The sequence below is a fragment of the Bufo bufo genome, chromosome 2, assembly GCF_905171765.1.
Source record: "Bufo bufo chromosome 2, aBufBuf1.1, whole genome shotgun sequence".
NCBI classification, from domain to species: Eukaryota; Metazoa; Chordata; class Amphibia; order Anura; family Bufonidae; genus Bufo; species Bufo bufo.
Window position 1 is genome coordinate 564,137,010 of NC_053390.1, and position 19,311 is coordinate 564,156,320.

The following is a 19,311-nucleotide window of genomic DNA, read 5'->3' on the forward strand; positions in this document are numbered from 1 at the left end:
AACTTTCCAGGCCCCTGAGCACTGGATTCTGCTGGTTTTATTATTAAACTCAAAGTTTTAGTGTGGTAGACTTAGCTCCTTAGCATTCTCTATAGGAGGACTGTATTAAGACTGGCATTTCTTCTGGCAGTTTTAAGAAGGCACCAGAAATATTAAGAGGTAATAATTGTGGCCCATGGTCGGGAGTCCTATGTGCTAGAAAAATAATGACATCTGGTCTAATGTGCCTAGTACACATGTGAAATCATTCAGGTCCCACCCATGGTCTGCCTCTTCCTGCCCATCCCTTGCCCACATTTTGTAAAAGTTAGGAGGGAGGTAGGAAAGTGCAAATAGACCCAATTTCTACTGCAAGACAGCACCTGTACCAAAAATTGTGAGATTTGTTGCCCATAAAACTGACATACAAAGATGATATGTTCCCTCCTATGTGTAATGAGATTTGGAACTTTCTTCCACAAAAAATAATAATAATTCAATCATTATAAAGACATATGATTAAATAAAATCAGCACAGATAGATCTAAAGTAGACTGAAGGGGAGATTTATCAAGACCGGCTTGTGCTACACTGGTCTTGATATCCCCCTGCCAGAGGATAAGCTTAATTTTTGGCAAGGAACAGGCCTTGTTATAAGGTGCACCTTGTGGCACCCTGTGTGCCTACAGCAGCTCTGAGCTATCATAGATTTTGGTCTTTATTTACACCATAAAACTGCCATAAAGATAAATGTGGCGGCTCCACTCACACCCATGTTGCATACATTGTTGCATAAATTGGTATATTAAAACTAAAATATTTTGCATGAAGCATCCTATATATATATATATATTCCATGTAGGCTGTTTTAGTGTTTCAGAAGGGCAGTTTTTATGTTAACAGTCTTTTTAATGCCTAATGTGCAGTTTATACTACAATATGAATACAGTATCCTCTAATTCTCCTTTGCCATGTTGTCTAAACCTAGATATAACCAGGTTTATTGGATTTAAAGGAACCGCCTGACCAAAAAGTAAAATTTATTAGAGACAAGGAGGTGTGCAAAAAAATTTAAAATAAATCATGTACCTTTTGAAAGTCCCATTGTTCCAGCACCATGGCTCCTGTTCCCTCCATTTCCAGTCCCTGCCAGACCAGAAGTAATGATGTTCCTTTTCCTTTCATGTGACTGCTGCAGCCAATCACTGGCCTCAGTGATCTCATGTACATGAATGGCACAACGCTGTAGAGGATTATACGTCACATGTCATTCTTGCACATGTGGTTGTTGATGAGGCCAGGGATTGTCTGCAGTGGTCATGTGAATGGAAATGAGACATTATAACTTCCAGTCCAACAGGCACAGGTTCTGCAGCATTTAAGCAGCAGGACTTTCAAAAGGTGAACATTTTTTTATTTTTATATTGTATTATGAAAATATTTTCAGTAGTGGGGAATTCACTTACATATTATACTGTCTTTTTTAATAGGTGAAACATGGAAATTATGCTTTTGTATGGGATGCAGCAGTTTTGGAATACGTGGCTATAAATGATCAAGACTGTTCCTTTTACACAGTAGCGAACACAATTGCAGACAGAGGTTATGGCATAGCACTGCAACATGGCAGCCCATACAGGGACATTTTCTCACAAAGGTAAGTTTGTATTATTTGTATTATTACTATCAAAATATTTGGAGTACAGGAAAATGAAAAAATCTTCTGAGATTTTTTAAGATGGGAGTGCTGGAAATTTTTATTTACTTATTTTTGGAAATCCCATAGCGGTGAATCGAGAGGTGGCCATACATGTGAGACTGCTCTCCCTTCACTTCAGGGATCCAGTTCGGGAGATAGGAGCGGGTCCCAGAAGTGGGAAATGCAACTATCTGACATTTGTGGCATAGCCTTGCGGTATGCCACAAATGTTGATATGGGAAAATCTCTTTTTATTACTTGCTGAAGCCATGAGTAAAGACACAATATTTTTTGGCATCACGTCTTCTGCTTCCCATGGTATATTTCCGGTTTTATAAACTTGCATGCTGGTCAGTCTCTGTACAGTATGTTGTCACTGTACAGTCCAATTAAAAGTTTCATATTACTATCTAGAAATGTGCGACATTTTCTGACACTCTTGTCGATGGAAGCCAGCAGCTTATATAGGCTTATACTCTACTGAAGTGTATTGCATTGTTGCAAATGCTTACTACAAAATGATCTAATGTCAGGAATTAGCATACCCACATTCAGTGATTAATACAATGTATTTTCCTCTGATAAGCGTGGATGAGTGGTTTCTAAGGAAACTGCTAATGTAAAAAATAGATTTCATCTTAAGAAGCAAAATGTATCGGAGGTTCACACGTTAGCTTCTTAACTGCAATATGATGCAACGATGAAATCAATTTCATATAACCAGCTCATGTGTACTATAATTACCAATATTTAAGCAGCGCATTTTAAGCCAAGACGTCTGATTTTGATTTAGATAACCGTCAATTTCACATGAGTGTGTGTGGTCTAGGAGAAATGCTCCATGTGACGGCCACATTTCCCAAACCTAACACTGCTCCTCTGACCTGAACTCAATGCATTTTAATTATAACACTGTAAGGGCTCATGCACAGGAACGAATTTTCTTTCCGTGTCCGTTCTGTTTTTTTGCAGACTGTATGCGGAACCATTTATTTCAATGGGCAAAAAAAACGGAAGGTACTCCTTTCCGTATGTCCGTATTTCCGTTCCGCCAAAAAATAGAACATGTCCTATTATTGTCCGCATTACGGACAAGGATAGTACTGTTCTATTAGAGGCCAGCTGTTCCATTCCGCAAAATACGGAATGCACACGGACGTCATCTGTATTTTTTGCGGATCCAATTTTTGAAGACCGCAAAATACATACAGTCGTGTGCATGAGCCCTAAGTATAACACTACCAGATGATTGCTAACAAGCATTACTACAAACGCTAGTTAGCGATAATCTGTCAGACATTCTACCACTGTAATACAGGCTTTAAACAGATATATCACCATTTATATTTCTATTGTCATTAGTTAAGATGCTGTGAGTTCTCGCGCAGGTCTACTGTACTGTAATCACACGATACCCTGAGTACAGTACAGTAGGCCTGCAGTTAGGCAGGAACTCACCAGGTCTTAAGTCAATATGATCAAAGGACTTGATCAGTGCTTGATCAAATGCCCCCGTAGTTCCTTGAATATTTGTGAGTTGGTTAAGTTCTGAGGCAGGAAACTATACCCTGACCTGATCATAAAGCATCATCTGAAATGGGTTATGGATTTTCCAAAAGGTTTTAGATACTTATTTATTTAAAGGCAAGCACTGATGTGTCTCAGTGCATTCTTGTGTCTTGATAACTTCTCAAGAATCCCATTTGAAACTACTTTCTTACTTTAATGTGGGGTCATGAGCGTTGACCTTCAATAAGGACTGCAGTTCGCATGTTCTTTTGGGATATTTTGAGACTTTCTGGATGAGGTTACAAGTCATTTTTATGTGTAGGTATCTCTTGCTGTGAATCAATGGATTCTAACATTGTTGTCACACTTTCGAGAGAGAGAAATGTCACCAATTTTTTTTCTAATTTCCTCAAAAAGTAGAATAAGTCTACCAATATGTCTGAGAGAAGGAATTTTGACTGTAGCGTAAGTTATAATTACTGAATAAAAAGGAGAGGCTATCAAATGTCTGTAAGGCCTCTTGCACATGACCGTATGGCTTTTTCTGTATTTAGCGGTCTGTTTTAAACGGATCAGTTTTTACATTTTTTTTGTTTCAGTAGTATTTCCGCTTACGTTCCGTTTTTCCATTTGTGATCCGTTTTTACGGATCGCAAACGGAAACGGAAGCATACAATAAGTACATTAAAAAAATTGGGCTGGGCATAAAAATTTCAATAGATGGTTCCGCAAAAACGGAACGGATACGGAAGACATATGGATGCATTTCGTATGCATTCCGTTTTTTTTGAAGAACCATTGACTTGAATGGAGCCACGGAACGTGATTTGCGGGCAATAATAGGACATGTTCTATCTTTGAACTAAACGGAAATGCGGAAATACGGAAACGGAATGCATACGGAGTACCTTCCGTTGTTTTTGCGGACCCATTGAAGTGAATGGTTCCACATACGGACCGCAAATGGAACACAAAAAACCCCGGAACGGAAACAGAAAAAACAACGTTCATGTGCAAGAGGCCTAATTATGGAATGTTTGTGAGGATCTGTGGTGTTATCTATAGCAACAGCAGAAGCTGAATCCAGGTCCCTGGTGCAGAGTTAGGAACCTGATGCTGAGATTTGTTGTTTGGGCAATGTATAATACAGTTATATGGGTAATGTATGGAATTGCTTATACAGAATCTTGTTTAACCTCTTAAGGACATAGGGCGTACAGGTACGCCCTTGTGCCCTGGTACTTAAGGACACAGGGCGTACATGTACGCCCTGTGTATTTTCGATCACGGCCGCGCGGCGGGCGGTGATCGGAACCCCGTGCCTGCTCAAATCATTGAGCAGGCACTTGGGGCAAATGCGCCGGGGGGTCCGGTGACCCCCCCATGTATGCGATCGCAGAAAACCGCAGGTCAATTCAGACCTGCGGTTTTCTGCGTTTCCGGGTTGTTCGGGTCTCTGAAGACCCGATAACCCGGAACAGGATGGTGATGGTGGTGTGATTTCACCCCACCAATCACCATCCAGCGATCCTGAGTGGTGATGGTGACATCACCACTCAGGATCGCTTCCTGATTGGTCTGTGGGCGGTCCGGCGGCAAATTCAAAAGAGGCAGGCGCTCCTCTCTTCCTCCTTTTGTGTTCCGGAGCCGGAGGAGAGAGGAGCTGCCTGCACGTGTGTCTGCCAGCACCCCCAGGACCCGATCTGTGCCCCCAGGACCCGATCTGTGCCCCAGCACCCCCCATCAGGTACATAGGGACAGCATAGGGAAAGTTTGGTTTAGGCAGGGAAAAAAAAGGGAAAGTTAGTTTTTGAACTTTTCTAACTTTTATTGCATCACCCTAAGTTAGGGTGTCTGGAGTCCACAGCACAGCTGTGTGACCCTAGACCCCCCAGGGGTGCTGCCACTTGCCCCCCCTTCCCCCTGCACCCCCACCTCCGCCAGCCCGGTGGGGTGCATTTTTTTTTTTTTTGTGTACGCTGATTGTGGCCGGCACTTAGTGTCCGGCCACTGTTAGCGCATCGCACACCCCACCGCTGATCAACTTCGGACGGTTGATCAGCTGTTTTGATTTTTTTTCCCCACATTTTTTGCATTTTTTTTAGTTAGTTTATTTTATTTTTTTTCTGTTAGTTTTAGGGTGAGTTCGTGAACACCCGTGCCCCCACACACACGCACACAAAATAAAGAGTTACACACACGCACATATACACGCAGACACACACTCCCCTATGGCCCGCCGGACGTTCTTGGCCGAGGAGGCATACGCCCAGCTTGCCTCCGACTCCGAGAGTCCCAGTGAGGATGAGGATGACCCCACATTCCTGTTGTCATCCGCATCCTCCTCATCATCTAGCGATGATGATGAGCCCCCAAGGCGGCGGAGACGCCGCCAGGCGGAGCAAGGGGACCGCCATGTTAGGGACCCTGTGGCCCACACTAGTACGAGCAGCTCTGGGGCTCGTACTGGTTTCCCGGCCCACCAGTTAAATCCACCGGAGCCCCCTGCCGGTGAACTTGTCTGGTGTTGCCCAGAGCGATACGAGCCTGTGATTCCTGATTTTGTAGGCCAATCAGGAATCCAGATTTCCACAGTGGGCTACACTGAATATGACTTTTTTTGTCATTTTTTCAGTGACCCACTGGTAAATCTGATGGTGGAGCAGACGAATCTGTACGCCCAACAGTTCGTCGCTCAACACCCGGGCTCCTTTTTGGCCAGGCCCGGTGGCTGGACGCCGGTCAGTGCAGCCGAAATGAGGACATTTTGGGGCCTCGTGCTGCATATGGGCCTGGTCAAAAAACCCAGTGTCAGGCTGTACTGGAGTGGGGACGTCCTATACCAGGCCCCACTTTACAGTACAGCCATGACACGCTCCCGGTTTGAGGCCATCCGGAAATGTCTGCATTATTCCGATAATGCAGCATGTCCCCCCCGAGGTGATCCTGCCCATGACCGTCTGTATAAGATACGGCCGGTCATCGATCACTTTGGGGCCAAATACATGGAGGCCTATGTACCTGGAAGGGAGGTCGCGGTTGATGAGTCTCTCCTTGCGTTCAAGGGGAGACTCATTTTCCGCCAGTATGTGCCCTCCAAGCGGGCGAGGTATGGCGTAAAGCTATACAAAATTTGTGAGAGTACCTCAGGGTACACTTACAAATTTCGTGTGTACGAGGGGCGAGATTCCCGGATTCAACCCCCAGAATGTCCCCCCACTCTGGGTGTTACCGGGAAACTTGTGTGGGACCTTATGTACCCACTGCTGGATAAGGGTTACCACCTTTACGTGGATAACTTTTATACCAGTATCCCCTTGTTCCAGTCCCTTGCCGCCAGATCCACGTCCGCTTGTGGGACCGTGCGGAAAAATCAACGCGGCCTCCCTGCCCACCCCCTCCAGGTACCTATCCCCAGGGGTGAGACCCGTGCCCTTACCACTGGAAACCTGTTGCTGGTCAGGTATAAGGACAAGAGGGATGTCCTTATGCTGTCCACAATTCATGGTAACGGCATCACCCCTGTCCCTGTGCGAGGTACCGCGGCAACGGTCCTCAAGCCCGATTGTATCGTCGCCTACAATCGGTATATGGGAGGAGTTGATCTCTCTGATCAAGTCCTCAAGCCATATAATGCCATGCGCAAAACCCGGGCATGGTACAAAAAAGTTGCGGTCTACTTGGTGCAGGTTGCCATGTACAACTCTTTTGTACTATCCCGAAGCGCTGGCAGCACAGGGACATTCCTCCAGTTCTATGAGGCAGTCCTCAAGGCCCTGATCTTTTCGGACCGGGAAAGAGCAGGCCGGAGTACCTCGGGAACTGTAGGTGCCCGGATCGTCCCTGGCCAACACTTTCCAGGTGTGGTCCCCCATACTGGAAAGAAGGGACGAACCCAAAAAAAGTGCAGAGTGTGTCGCAGGAGGGGGATACGGAAGGACACGACTACTCAGTGCGACACGTGCCCCGATCATCCGGGCCTCTGCATTGACGGTTGCTTCAGGGAGTATCACACTTCCATGGAGTACTAAATTTATATCCCAATTTAGCACTGACATCGGATAAAAAAAAATGGTTCTCAGACCTGAGACACCCAAAAAAAAAAAAATTATTTATTAAAAGTAGACATATTAGGTATCGCCGCGTCGGTAATAATCTCCTCTATAAAACTACCCCATGACCAACCCCCCCAGATTAACACGGTCAAGAAAAAAAAAAAAAAAAAGGTGCAAAAAAAGTTTTTTTTTGTCACCTTACATAATAAAAAGTTTAATAGCAAGCGATCAAAAAGTCATATAGCCCCCAAAATAGTGCCAATAAAACCGTCCGCTCATCCCGCAAAAAATGAGCCCCTACATGAGATAATTGGATAAAAAATTTTTTTAAAAAATGACCCTTAGACTTTAGAGATACCCAAAAAATAATTTGTATTAAAAAAGATAATATAGTCTAAAACCTAAATAATTGTAAAAAAAAAGTAGACTTATTAGGTATTGCCGCGTCCGTAAGAATCTCCTCTATAAAAATACCCCATTACCCAACCCCCCAGATTAACATGGTCAAAAAATAAAAATTAAATAGGTGCAAAAAAAGAATTTTTTTGTCACCTTACATAACAAAAAGTTTAATAGCAAGCGAAAAAAAAGTCATATAGCCCCCAAAATAGTGCCAATAAAACCGTCCGCTCATCCCGCAAAAAATGAGCCCCCACATGAGATAATTGGATAAAAAAAAAATTAAAAAAATGACCCTTAGACTTTAGAGATACCCAAAAAAAGATTTGTATCAAAAAAGATAATATAGTCAAAAACCTAAATAATTGTAAAAAAAAGTAGACTTATTAGGTATTGCCGCGTCCGTAAGAATCTCCTCTATAAAAATATCCCGTTACCTAACCCCCCAGATTAACACGGTTAAAAAAAAAAAAAAAAACGGTCCCAAAACCGCTATTTTTGGCACTTTTCCATTTCAATCCGTTTTTTCCGGTAACAAAACAAGGGTTAACAACCAAACAAAACTTAAATATTTATTACCCTGATACTGCAGTTTACAGAAAAACCACATTTGTGGTCGTAAACTGCTGTATCAGTAAAAGGGAGACCGCAAAAGGAAAGGACTGACATGGTTTCTGGAAGGCAGATTTTGATGGCCTTTTTTTATTGACACCATGTCCCTTTTGAAGCCCCCCTGATGCACTCTAGAGTAAAAACTCCCCAAAACTGACCCCATCTAAGAAACTACACCCCTCAAGGTATTCAAAACTGATTATACAAACTTTATTAACCCTTTAGGTGTTCCTCAACAGTTAATGGCAAATGGAGATGAAATTTCAGAATTTAAATTTTTGGTAACCTTGCCTCACAAAAATGTAATATAGAGCAACCAAAAATCATATTTACCCTAAAAATAGTCCCCAAAAAAATGCCACCTTATCCCGTAGTTTCCAAAATGGGGTCACTTTTAGGGAGTTTCTACTCCAGGGGTGCATCAGAGGGGTTGAAACAGGACACGGTGTAAATAAACCGGTCCATAAAAATCAGCCCTCCAAAAACCAAACGGCGCACCTTTCACTCTACGCCCCGCTGTGTGGCCGTACATTAGTTTACGGCCACATATTGGGTGTTTCTGTAAACGGCAGAGTCAGGGCAATAAAGATACAGTCTTGTTTGGCTGTTAACCCTTGCTTTGTTAGTGGAAAAAATGGGTTAAAATGGAAAATAAGGCAAAGAAATGAAATTTTCAAATTTCATCCCCATTTGCCAATAACTCTTGTGCAACACCTAAAGGGTTAACGACGTATGTAAAATCAGTTTTGAATACCTTGAGGGGTGTAGTTTCTTAGATGGGGTCACTTTTAGGGAGTTTCTACTCTAGGGGTGCATCAGGGGGCTTCAAATGGGACATGGTGTAAATAAACCAGTCCATAAAAATCAGCCCTCCAAAAACCAAACGGCGCACCTTTCCCTCTACGCCCCGCTGTGTGGCCGTACAGTAGTTTACGGCCACATATTGGGTGTTTCTGTAAACGGCAGAGTCAGGGCAATAAAGATACAGTCTTGTTTGGCTGTTAACCCTTGCTTTGTTAGTGGAAAAAATGGGTTAAAATGGAAAATTAGACAAAAAAATGAAATTCTCAAATTTCATCCCCATTTGCCAAAGACTCTTGTGCAACACCTAAAGGGTTAACGACGTATGTAAAATCAGTTTTGAATACCTTGAGGGAAGTAGTTTCTTAGATGTGGTCACTTTTAGGGAGTTTCTACTCTAGGGGTGCATCAGGGGGCTTCAAATGGGACATGGTGTAAATAAACTAGTCCATAAAAATCAGCCCTCCAAAAACCAAACGGCGCACCTTTCCCTCTACGCCCCGCTGTGTGGCCGTACAGTAGTTTACGGCCACATATTGGGTGTTTCTGTAAACGGCAGAGTCAGGGCAATAAAGATACAGTCTTGTTTGGCTGTTAACCCTTGCATTGTTAGTGGAAAAAATGGGTTAAAATGGAAAATTAGACAAAAAAATGAAATTCTCAAATTTCATCCCCATTTGCCAATAACTCTTGTGCAACACCTAAAGGGTTAACGACGTATGTAAAATCAGTTTTGAATACCTTGAGGGGTGTAGTTTCTTAGATGGGGTCACTTTTAGGGAGTTTCTACTCTAGGGGTGGATCAGGGGGCTTCAAATGGGACATGGTGTAAATAAACCAGTCCATAAAAATCAGCCCTCCAAAAACCAAACAGCGCACCTTTCACTCTACGCCCCGCTGTGTGGCCGTACAGTAGTTTACGGCCACATATTGGGTGTTTCTGTAAACGGCAGAGTCAGGAAAATAAAGATACAGTCTTGTTTGGCTGTTAACCCTTGCTTTGTTAGTGGAAAAAATGGGTTAAAATGGAAAATTAGACAAAAAAATGAAATTCTCAAATTTCATCCCCATTTGCCAATAACTCTTGTGCAACACCTAAAGGGTTAACGACGTATGTAAAATCAGTTTTGAATACCTTGAGGGGTGTAGTTTCTTAGATGGGGTCACTTTTAGGGAGTTTCTACTCTAGGGGTGCATCAGGGGGCTTCAAATGGGACATGGTGTAAATAAACCAGTCCATAAAAATCAGCCCTCCAAAAACCAAACAGCGCACCTTTCACTCTACGCCCCGCTGTGTGGCCGTACAGTAGTTTACGGCCACATATTGGGTGTTTCTGTAAACGGCAAAGTCAGGGCAATAAAGATACAGTCTTGTTTGGCTGTTAACCCTTGCTTTGTTAGTGGAAAAAATGGGTTAAAATGGAAAATTAGACAAAAAAATGAAATTCTCAAATTTCATCCCCATTTGCCAATAACTCTTGTGCAACACCTAAAGGGTTAACAACGTATGTAAAATCAGTTTTGAATACCTTGAGGGGTGTAGTTTCTTAGATGGGGTCATTTTTGGGTGGTTTCTATTATGTAAGCCTCGCAAAGTGACTTCAGACCTGAACTGGTCCCTAAAAATTTAGTTTTTGTAAATTTCTGAAAAATTTCAAGATTTGCTTCTAAACTTCTAAGCCTTATAACATCCCCAAAAAATAAAATATCATTCCCAAAACAATTCAAACATGAAGTAGACATATGGGGAATGTAAAGTCATCACAATTTTAGGGGGTATTACTATGTATTACAGAAGTAGAGAAACTGAAACTTTGAAATTTGCTACATTTTTCCAAATTTTTGTTAAATTAGGTATTTTTTGGTGCAAAAAAAAATAATTTTTTGACTTCATTTTACCAGTGTCATGAAGTACAATATGTGACGAAAAAACAATCTCAGAACGGCCTGGATAAGTCAAAGCGTTTTAAAGTTATCAGCACTTAAAGGGACTCTGGTCAGATTTGCAAAAAATGGCCTGGTCCTAAGGTGTAAAAAGGCTGTGTCCTTAAGGGGTTAAGGATGTCATGGTTCCCTGAACAAATATTAATGCTATGCAACAGCCTAAGGGCTCATGCACACGACCGTATGTATTTTGCGGTCCACAAAAAGCACAGCTGATGTCCGTGTGCATTCCATATTTTGCGGAATGGACCAGCCGGCCCCTAATAGAACAGAACTATCCTTGTCCGTAATGCAGACATGTTCTGTTTTTTTGTGGAACGGACATACGGACATACAGAAAGTAACTACCTTTTTTTTTTTGCGGGCCCATTGAAATGAATGGTTCTGTATATGGTCTGCAAGAAAAATGCAACAGACAAGGAAAGAAAATAAATTTGTGTGCATGAGCCCTATGGGATCATTCATAGTTTTTTTTTTATCAGGGTTTTGATTGCTTGTAAAAAAAAAAAAAAAAAACACTGAATTGCAACATTTTTCATGTTTTTTTATTTTATTTTACTACCTTTTCTAGATTTGTTTAGTTGTTTTTCAATTCTATATAGAATACTAAGGTGGAAACAGTAGAAGAAAACACCATAGCTAGAGCATGCTTTGTTTTGAAAAAATGCTAAAGAACCCCAAAAAATAATGGCACTGATTTATCATAGCCCGGCGCCATATGTCGGGCTATGATACCAGATGCACTGCCGGATGCTGTGCATAATTCATGACAAAGCATAAACCTCATCATAGATTAGGTGCAGCATCCGGCAGTCCGTGTGTCTGTCAATATGAGTTCAGTGTTCTTCTATGCAAGAAAACTCTCCCCCTTCCCACCCTTGTCACAGGGAAAGTGGAGAGGCTGGCGGAGTAATGGCAGTTGCGAAAAAACTGTAGTTTGCAATTTTTTCACACCATTAATAGTGGCATGCTTTAATTAAAAATTTGGCCAATGTTTTGTATGTAGACTTTGTCATATTTTGATACAGAATTGAAAGTAGCATTTTGGAAAAGGCCAATGAAAATACCACAAAAAACACAGCAAAACATACTGGGGGGGGGGGGGGGATTTATCAAAACAGGTGTAAAATAAAACTAGCGTAGTTGCCTACAGCAACCAATCAGATTCTACCTCTCATTTCCAAAAGGAGCTCTGAAAAATGAAAGGAGGAATCTGATTAGTTGCTGTAGGCAAGTATATCAGTTTTCCATCACACCAGTTTTGATAAATCTCCCCCTATGTGTGAATCCAGCCTTAGCTAACAATGAAACATTTAGGGGAAATGTTCTAACCCTCCTTTATGGTGCCTGTGCACATAGCAAAGTAGAACTGGCTTAGTTGCCCATAGCAACCAATCAGATTCCACCTTTCATTTTTAACAGCTCCAATGGAAAATGAAAGGTGTAATCTGATTGGCTTCTATGGGCAGCTAAGCCAGTTCTACTTTACACCAGTTTGATAAATGATCCCGATGCTTTTAATTTGGATTGCCATAGTTTGCAGCATGATTTTTTTTCCCCATGCAGCAAGTACAGGTAAGGGGCAGTCACTTGTTGAATAAATGAAAAGTGAGTCTCGAAACTGTAGAAATTTACAGTGAACTGTGTACATTTGATACGTAGCCACATTGGGCAAACTGCTACATGTATGGCCACCCTTCAAAAGCCTATGAAATAAGAAGAGCTAAATACACCAAATATGTACAAGGCAGTGCATGTCATTAAAAGGGTCTTTCAGAGAAATGACGCCCCTTAGCCAGTGAATTACTGCGTGGGTGGGTATTCCAAGGCATTTTCTGTGTGTGAAGCTGGAACCAGGAGGTGGTAAGCAACAGGAACTGGAGCAGCACCTAAATAGCACCATCAGAGGATTGGTGATTAGGGCCCATTTATTTTTTATTTTTTCATTTTGACCTTTTCAGGCCCTTTAATAAAATGATAAATACATCTTGACAACTCTTAAAATCCAGTTGTAAGAATAGAGAACATGCTGAGTTTTCCAAACATTTTCACCTGCCGGATTGTAGACAATGCATCTAGTGCTTGCTAGAAATGCCTTTATTATGAGCTTATACATACAGAACCATTTTAAATGCTATTATAAATAATTACATCCCGGTGTTAGACTGACAATAACTCATTCAGTAGGTAAATAACCTTCACACATATGCAATGTTGTTATGGGCTCTGAGAAAAGCATTATTCATATATTGCACAATAATACTAATAGTTTGTTATGTAGAAAGAAAAAGCCATTTAGTCATTTTCTGCTCAACTTAAAGAAGTTATTAGATAGTGTCATTCTAATGCAGGTGATAAACCATTCATTATCTTGTCCATGTCGCTTTATTTCTCAGCGCAGCAGAAGACATACTATAGACTGCAATATTTTGTGACCAACTCTGGATGTATCATTCCATTTAGTGTGGATTAATAAAAAATTATAAACCTCCTAAGCGTGATATATTGAAGGCTTCATACTTCACGGGGAAGATGTATTATTGGTTGCTCTGTTCGGTGAGGTGAAATATAAGTATGATAAGGGCAGCGTTTTTCAATATAAGTAGAAAAGACCTAGTAAATAAAACTCAGAGTTGACCTGTTGCGAACATTATGAATAGCCATTTCTGAGTTTCTTTGGTTGCAATGTAGGAGACAGATAAAGGGTGAAAAACATAGAGGCTTTTAAAAAAAATCATTTGGAATCCATGAACAACAAATGTGTAACTGATCAGGGACATACAGTGAAAAACAGTCTGAACAAAACATTATACACACAAGTATAAAATTGTATAGTCAAATAGCTTTATTAAAGGGGTTTTCCAGGACTTTTAAACCGATGACCTATTCCATGGATAAATCATCAGAATATGATCAGTGGGGGTCCAACACCCAGGACCCCTGTCGATCAACTGTCTGAGAAGGCATTGGTGCTCGAAGTAGTGTCACAACATTCTCTCAATTTAGCTTAGGCCATGTGAGGTCACATTCATTGATCACATGGCCTAGGCACAGCTTGAAGTGAATGAGGCTGAGCTTCGACACCTAACACAGCCACTATACAATGTACAGACCTGTGCTTGGTGAGCTGAGAGAAGACAGCAGCGCTAGCGCAAGCGGTTGTGCCTTTTCAAACAGGTGATCAGCGGGGGTCCTGGGTGTCGGACTTCCACTGATCAGATACTATCCAGAGGATAGGTCATCAGTTTAAAAGTCCCTGAAAACCGCTTTAATTCATAATACACACCTCAGCCACCAAAACATTAAAAGACACATATAAAATATATTAAAATATATTCATTGTTAATAGCACCTTTAATAAGCTCTGGCATACCCACTTCTCCAACCCCAGGACACTCCTGCCCTACAGGTGGGAGCTAGAGATGGGCGAATCGAAGCTCACAAAATGGAATTTGTTTAGAATTTCAGAAAAAAATAGATTCACAACGAATGTGAATTTCCTCGCGCTTCGTGGTAATATATTCTCAGTTCAATTCTGCAGTTATTTCTGTTGAAAGTGGATAGGGGCGTATTTCAGTAAAAAAAAGAATAATATATACGCACTGCACTGTTGCAGTTATTTCTGGTGAAAGCGTATAGGGGTGTTTTTTAGCAAAAAACTAAAAATACATACACACTGCACTGTTGCAGGTATTTCCGGTGAAAGCGTATAGGGTCGTGTTTCAGTACAACAAGAAAAATATAGTTTACGTCGGCGGTTAAATGTGTTGAAAGCGTACAGAAAGAAAAAATATACGCACTTCACTGGTGCACTTATTTGTGGCAAAAGCGTTTAGTGGCCTATTTCATTATAGAAAGAAAAAAATATTATACTCACTTTACTGGTGCACTTATTTGTGGAAAAAGGGTTTAGTGGCCTATTTCATTATAGAAAGAAAAAAATATATGCACTTCACTTGTGCACTTATTTGTGGCAAAAGGGTTTAGTGGCCTATTTCAGTACAGAAAGAAAAATATGTACGCACTTCACTGGTGCATTTATTTCTGCTGAAAGTACAAAAAGAATAATATATTCTCAGTTCACTTCGGCAGTTATATGTGTTGAAAGTATTGCTGGGAGTCAGCAGGGTGCCATCAGTGGGAGGTCAGAAGCCAACCGTGCCCTGGGTAGACCACCTGCTTCGCAGCAGCCTACCTGCCCGGGAAGTAGTGGTGCAGGGGTTCACGGAAGTAACAGCTGTAGTAGTCAGTCAGTGCGGCAGTTATATGTGTTATTTTGTATTTCAGTACAAAAATAAAAATATATTCTCAATTCACTTGGCCTATTTCAGTAAAATAGAGAAGACAATGGCATGTTGAACATCTTTGGGATGAACTGTAGTCCAATTTCATATTAATTCCCATGACTGATCCCATTAATGAGATGCTCAAGCAGCATATATAGCTACAATGTTGAGGTGTCCTGTAACTTTTGATGGCAAAGCAGTCCATATAGATCACCTTCTTCATGCCCGCACAGTAGTTAGCCCTTATTCCCTATATCTACAGAAGATAGAACCCTGCAACCATATTAAAAAGGATGACATGGTTATTCACGGCTGGAGACATGGGTTTCTATTTGTATATTTAGTGCTTTTTAATTACTTTGTTCATATATTATGTTAGTATAATTGTCTTTTATAACAATACTTGAGTCAGCAGTTATTGCCTAAGCACTACATGGATTCTAACCCATGCACCTGCTTTTATTGATACTAATGTAAATCATTTCAATGACTATAAATCATTTTGCATATTAATATGAAAATTCTATTGAATTCTTCCTGCAAGCATGGAATTTTCTTTCTATAAATATATCTGTGATCATGAAGGTAATTTAGGATAATGGGGCTTAGCATTTCTTTATGTTTCATTTTGGTTTCCTATTGGAGGAATAACAATGTAAATCATACTGTATATGTACAAGTAAAAATCACTGTACATTTTTGACAGTATTTAAAATATTCTGGGCCTGCTGTTTCTGAAACGAAAGAGCTTGGAATTTTGAGATTACTAACAATATTGCTGCACCTCCTGCTGAGTCAGTGTTGTTCAGGGCTTTATTGTAAAGAAAGTTTACAATACTCATATAAGAACTAGCATGGAATGTCAAAGATAGATAATTGCTGCCAGGCTTAATACTTAGGACTAAGGGGGCTCTAGTGGGAAATAAGTCAATAGTTACAGAAATAAGACACCAATTAGAAATACAATAAAAATGTATTTAAAACTAGAGGAGAGGGGGTAATTTATCAAACTGGTATAAAGTAGAATTGGCTTAGTTGCCCATAGCAATCAATCAGATCTCTACTTTCATTCAGAACAACTCCTTTGGAACATGAAAGGAGGGGTCTGATTGGTTGCTATGGGCAACTAAGCCAGATCTACTTTACACCAGTTTAATAAATAACCTCCTAGGTTTGTAGTTAGGGTAGGTATATACATACTCATGTATAGCTTGATTGCTTAGGAGAACTATTGACTCCTCTAGATTCCTTTTCAATGTCAGACTGGTGTTTCTTAGGCATACCAGAGTAAATGAATAAGAAATTATCTGAAATCCTCTCACCAACCATTTATGCAAAACTTGTGCACATGCGCTTTGAAGTTCATCATAGTCTCTGTTGTTATCATTACAAACATTGGACATACAGTATAAGGTTAAATGAGTTATAACCTATAAGCAAAATTTACACATGTAGGACATATCAATAAGGTTAAGATATATCCTGGATGCTATAGCCTATAAGAAATAGACCCTTGTGGCAAGTGTCTCCTTGAGGCTCCAAAGTCACCTCCAAATGGGATTATCTTTTGCTGGACCTTTGGTGCTCAAGTGATATAGGGTTCCATTGGAGGACTTGCTAGCAATGTCATCCAATATAATCAATCCACCAAATTTGTAGTAAAAAACATAGAAAATATGGTGGACTGTAGCTATGTCGTCCAATGTAAGGAATCCACAAAAATTGTGGTAAAAAAACTAAAGTCATCACTAGACAAGAGTCCTTGTTGATGGCTTAAAGCTAGCCAAGGCATTACCCTTCTAACTTTACTCTTTCTTGCAGTAAAAACAGACTTATGGCTGTCGTGTGCCTTAAAAATGTTTTAACAAAAAGAAAAAATGCTCATTTATATACCCTCTTCCCAGAATTCCAAAGGAGCATTGCCTGGCTTATTAGACTCCTTGTGACATTTAAGGAGGTCTCCATAAGAAGATATTGCATTCCCCAAAACCAAAAATTATGTAACAATGACCATGCTGCTCTGAACTAACATTCAATTTACAGCATGATTGGAGATTACATATTCACAATATTTTTATATACCAACATAAAACACTTTCTCCAGACATATTTGCCTGATGTTTCTAATTTTTGATTGGATTTACACATGGAGTTTTTGATGTTTTTTTTTTTTACACTGGAGATAAAAAGAACAGTGGAAGACCTCACATGATATTTCATGTACAGTTTGCATCCATAACTGGCTTTCACAAAAATAAACTGCACTGTATCAATGGCTACATTTCTGAATATGGCCTAAATGTTGTGACTAGTGTTGAGCGAAGTGAAGCATTCAAAGTGGAATTCCGTCCGAAGTTTAGGAAAATCCGAATTTCTTGGCGCTTCATTGTAACATATCAATTTTTCCTAAAATGAAAGCAAGATCACCTATAATGCCTTGCAGAAAGCCAATATGTAGATAGCCATCCCCTGTGATGTCACAGCCCTATAAAACCCTCATCCACTGTGGTCTCCGCCATTGTCTTGTGAGAGACGCAAATGCTCATGATCTAGGTACAGTGTTGCTGAAAGTGATTAACAGAAGAATATTTGAGAGGGAGAGTGCAGGTCGACTGCAGAGAGACTTATTCTGTGTCATTTTTATTTATTTACTCCATTTACTTATTCCTACATTAGTTGTAAACTAAAATATGTAATTCAATACCAATAAGATGTAAGCATTTATTATTCCAGTGTCAGTGTGCCAACCAATACTATCCAGTATGCACTCCTTAGGGGGGCCAGGTCTTAATGATAATCGTCCTCATCTTTTGCTGGCTTTACTTCTTCCAAATCATCTTTCAAAATGTCCACGTCCTAGAAAAGTCAGTAAGATGCTGAGAGGAGAAACCGGATGTTCCTGATGACATATTCTCATCGATATTAGATGATGTGGAAACGGAGGAAAAACAGATGGCAGAAGAAGAACTCCCACCTGTAGGGCAGGAGAGCATGGGGGTTGGAGAAGTGGATATGCCAGAGCTGATTAATATTCTGTGTTTACTGTCAACCTGCAGGCCAGGACAGCAATAATATGCATATTGTGCCCCCCACCCAACCAGCCAAACCCCATACCAGCAACAGCCCCTGTTTAAAGGTGCCACGCGGCCATTAACAATGAAGAAGGACTATACAGTGTGGTCTTCATTATTAAGGGAAAGGCAGCTGCGGGATAATTGGTCTCATGGTTCTTCACCGCAGCACGGATGCTCAATGTGGCCATACTCTAAGGCAGAGTGCCCTAGGTGTACCTGATTTATTGCGATTTGTGACAAATTAATTTGGAACAAATCTAATTTTTCAAAACTTTGTTCAACTCCATTTGTGACATCTTCTGAGTAGAAGTTCCATTGTAAAGCAATCTAAGACTGGATTTAAAACTGACAAATTCAGTTATGATTAGTGTTGAGTGAGCATGCTCGGCCGAACACTATTTTGTCTCAAGCATCGCCATGCTCGGCACATCGTGGTGTTGGGCTGAACACCAAGTGTGCTCGAGCGCGATGCTCGAGTCTTATCACTCCCACACATTTGTTGGCTGCTATGCAGCCAATAAACGTGCGGGGAAATACTGTAATGCCTCAGAATCTCAAATCCTTATTATGGTATCTATATTCTGTACCTTTTTTTTTTATATAGTTTTTACTTTACCTATTATTAGTAAACTTATTATAAGTATTATTTTACTTACCATTAATAATTTCATTTTATAGATGCTATATTATTACCTATAACATATAATAGACAACATATAACTACACAAAGGCTGTATGGCAAAAGCTGTTTGTGCAAGCCAACAATCTATCCATCCATAAGACAGGTAGTCAGCATACCTTACAATGGCAGCCTTGTGTGCAATGAGACATTCAAGCACATCTCTCATCTGACTGAGAGCTTGGTAAGCCTCAAAGTTGCCTGATTTGAGTTGGATAGCTTGGGGGACGTGCACACCTAGACCATTATGATTATGGTGCCAAAAATTGCATTT

At 40.6% G+C, this 19,311-nt stretch overlaps 1 protein-coding gene across 2 annotated transcripts in view; it reads left to right on the top strand.

Annotated features, from left to right (window-relative positions):
* GRID2 (glutamate ionotropic receptor delta type subunit 2) overlaps nucleotides 1-19,311 on the top strand; it is a 1,570,293-nt gene that overhangs the window by 1,395,366 nt on the left and 155,616 nt on the right. For both annotated transcript variants that reach the window (XM_040418160.1, XM_040418161.1), the window contains one exon: nucleotides 1,470-1,636. In XM_040418160.1, coding sequence (XP_040274094.1) covers nucleotides 1,470-1,636 — 167 coding nt within the window. The remainder of the gene's footprint in view (nucleotides 1-1,469; nucleotides 1,637-19,311) is intronic.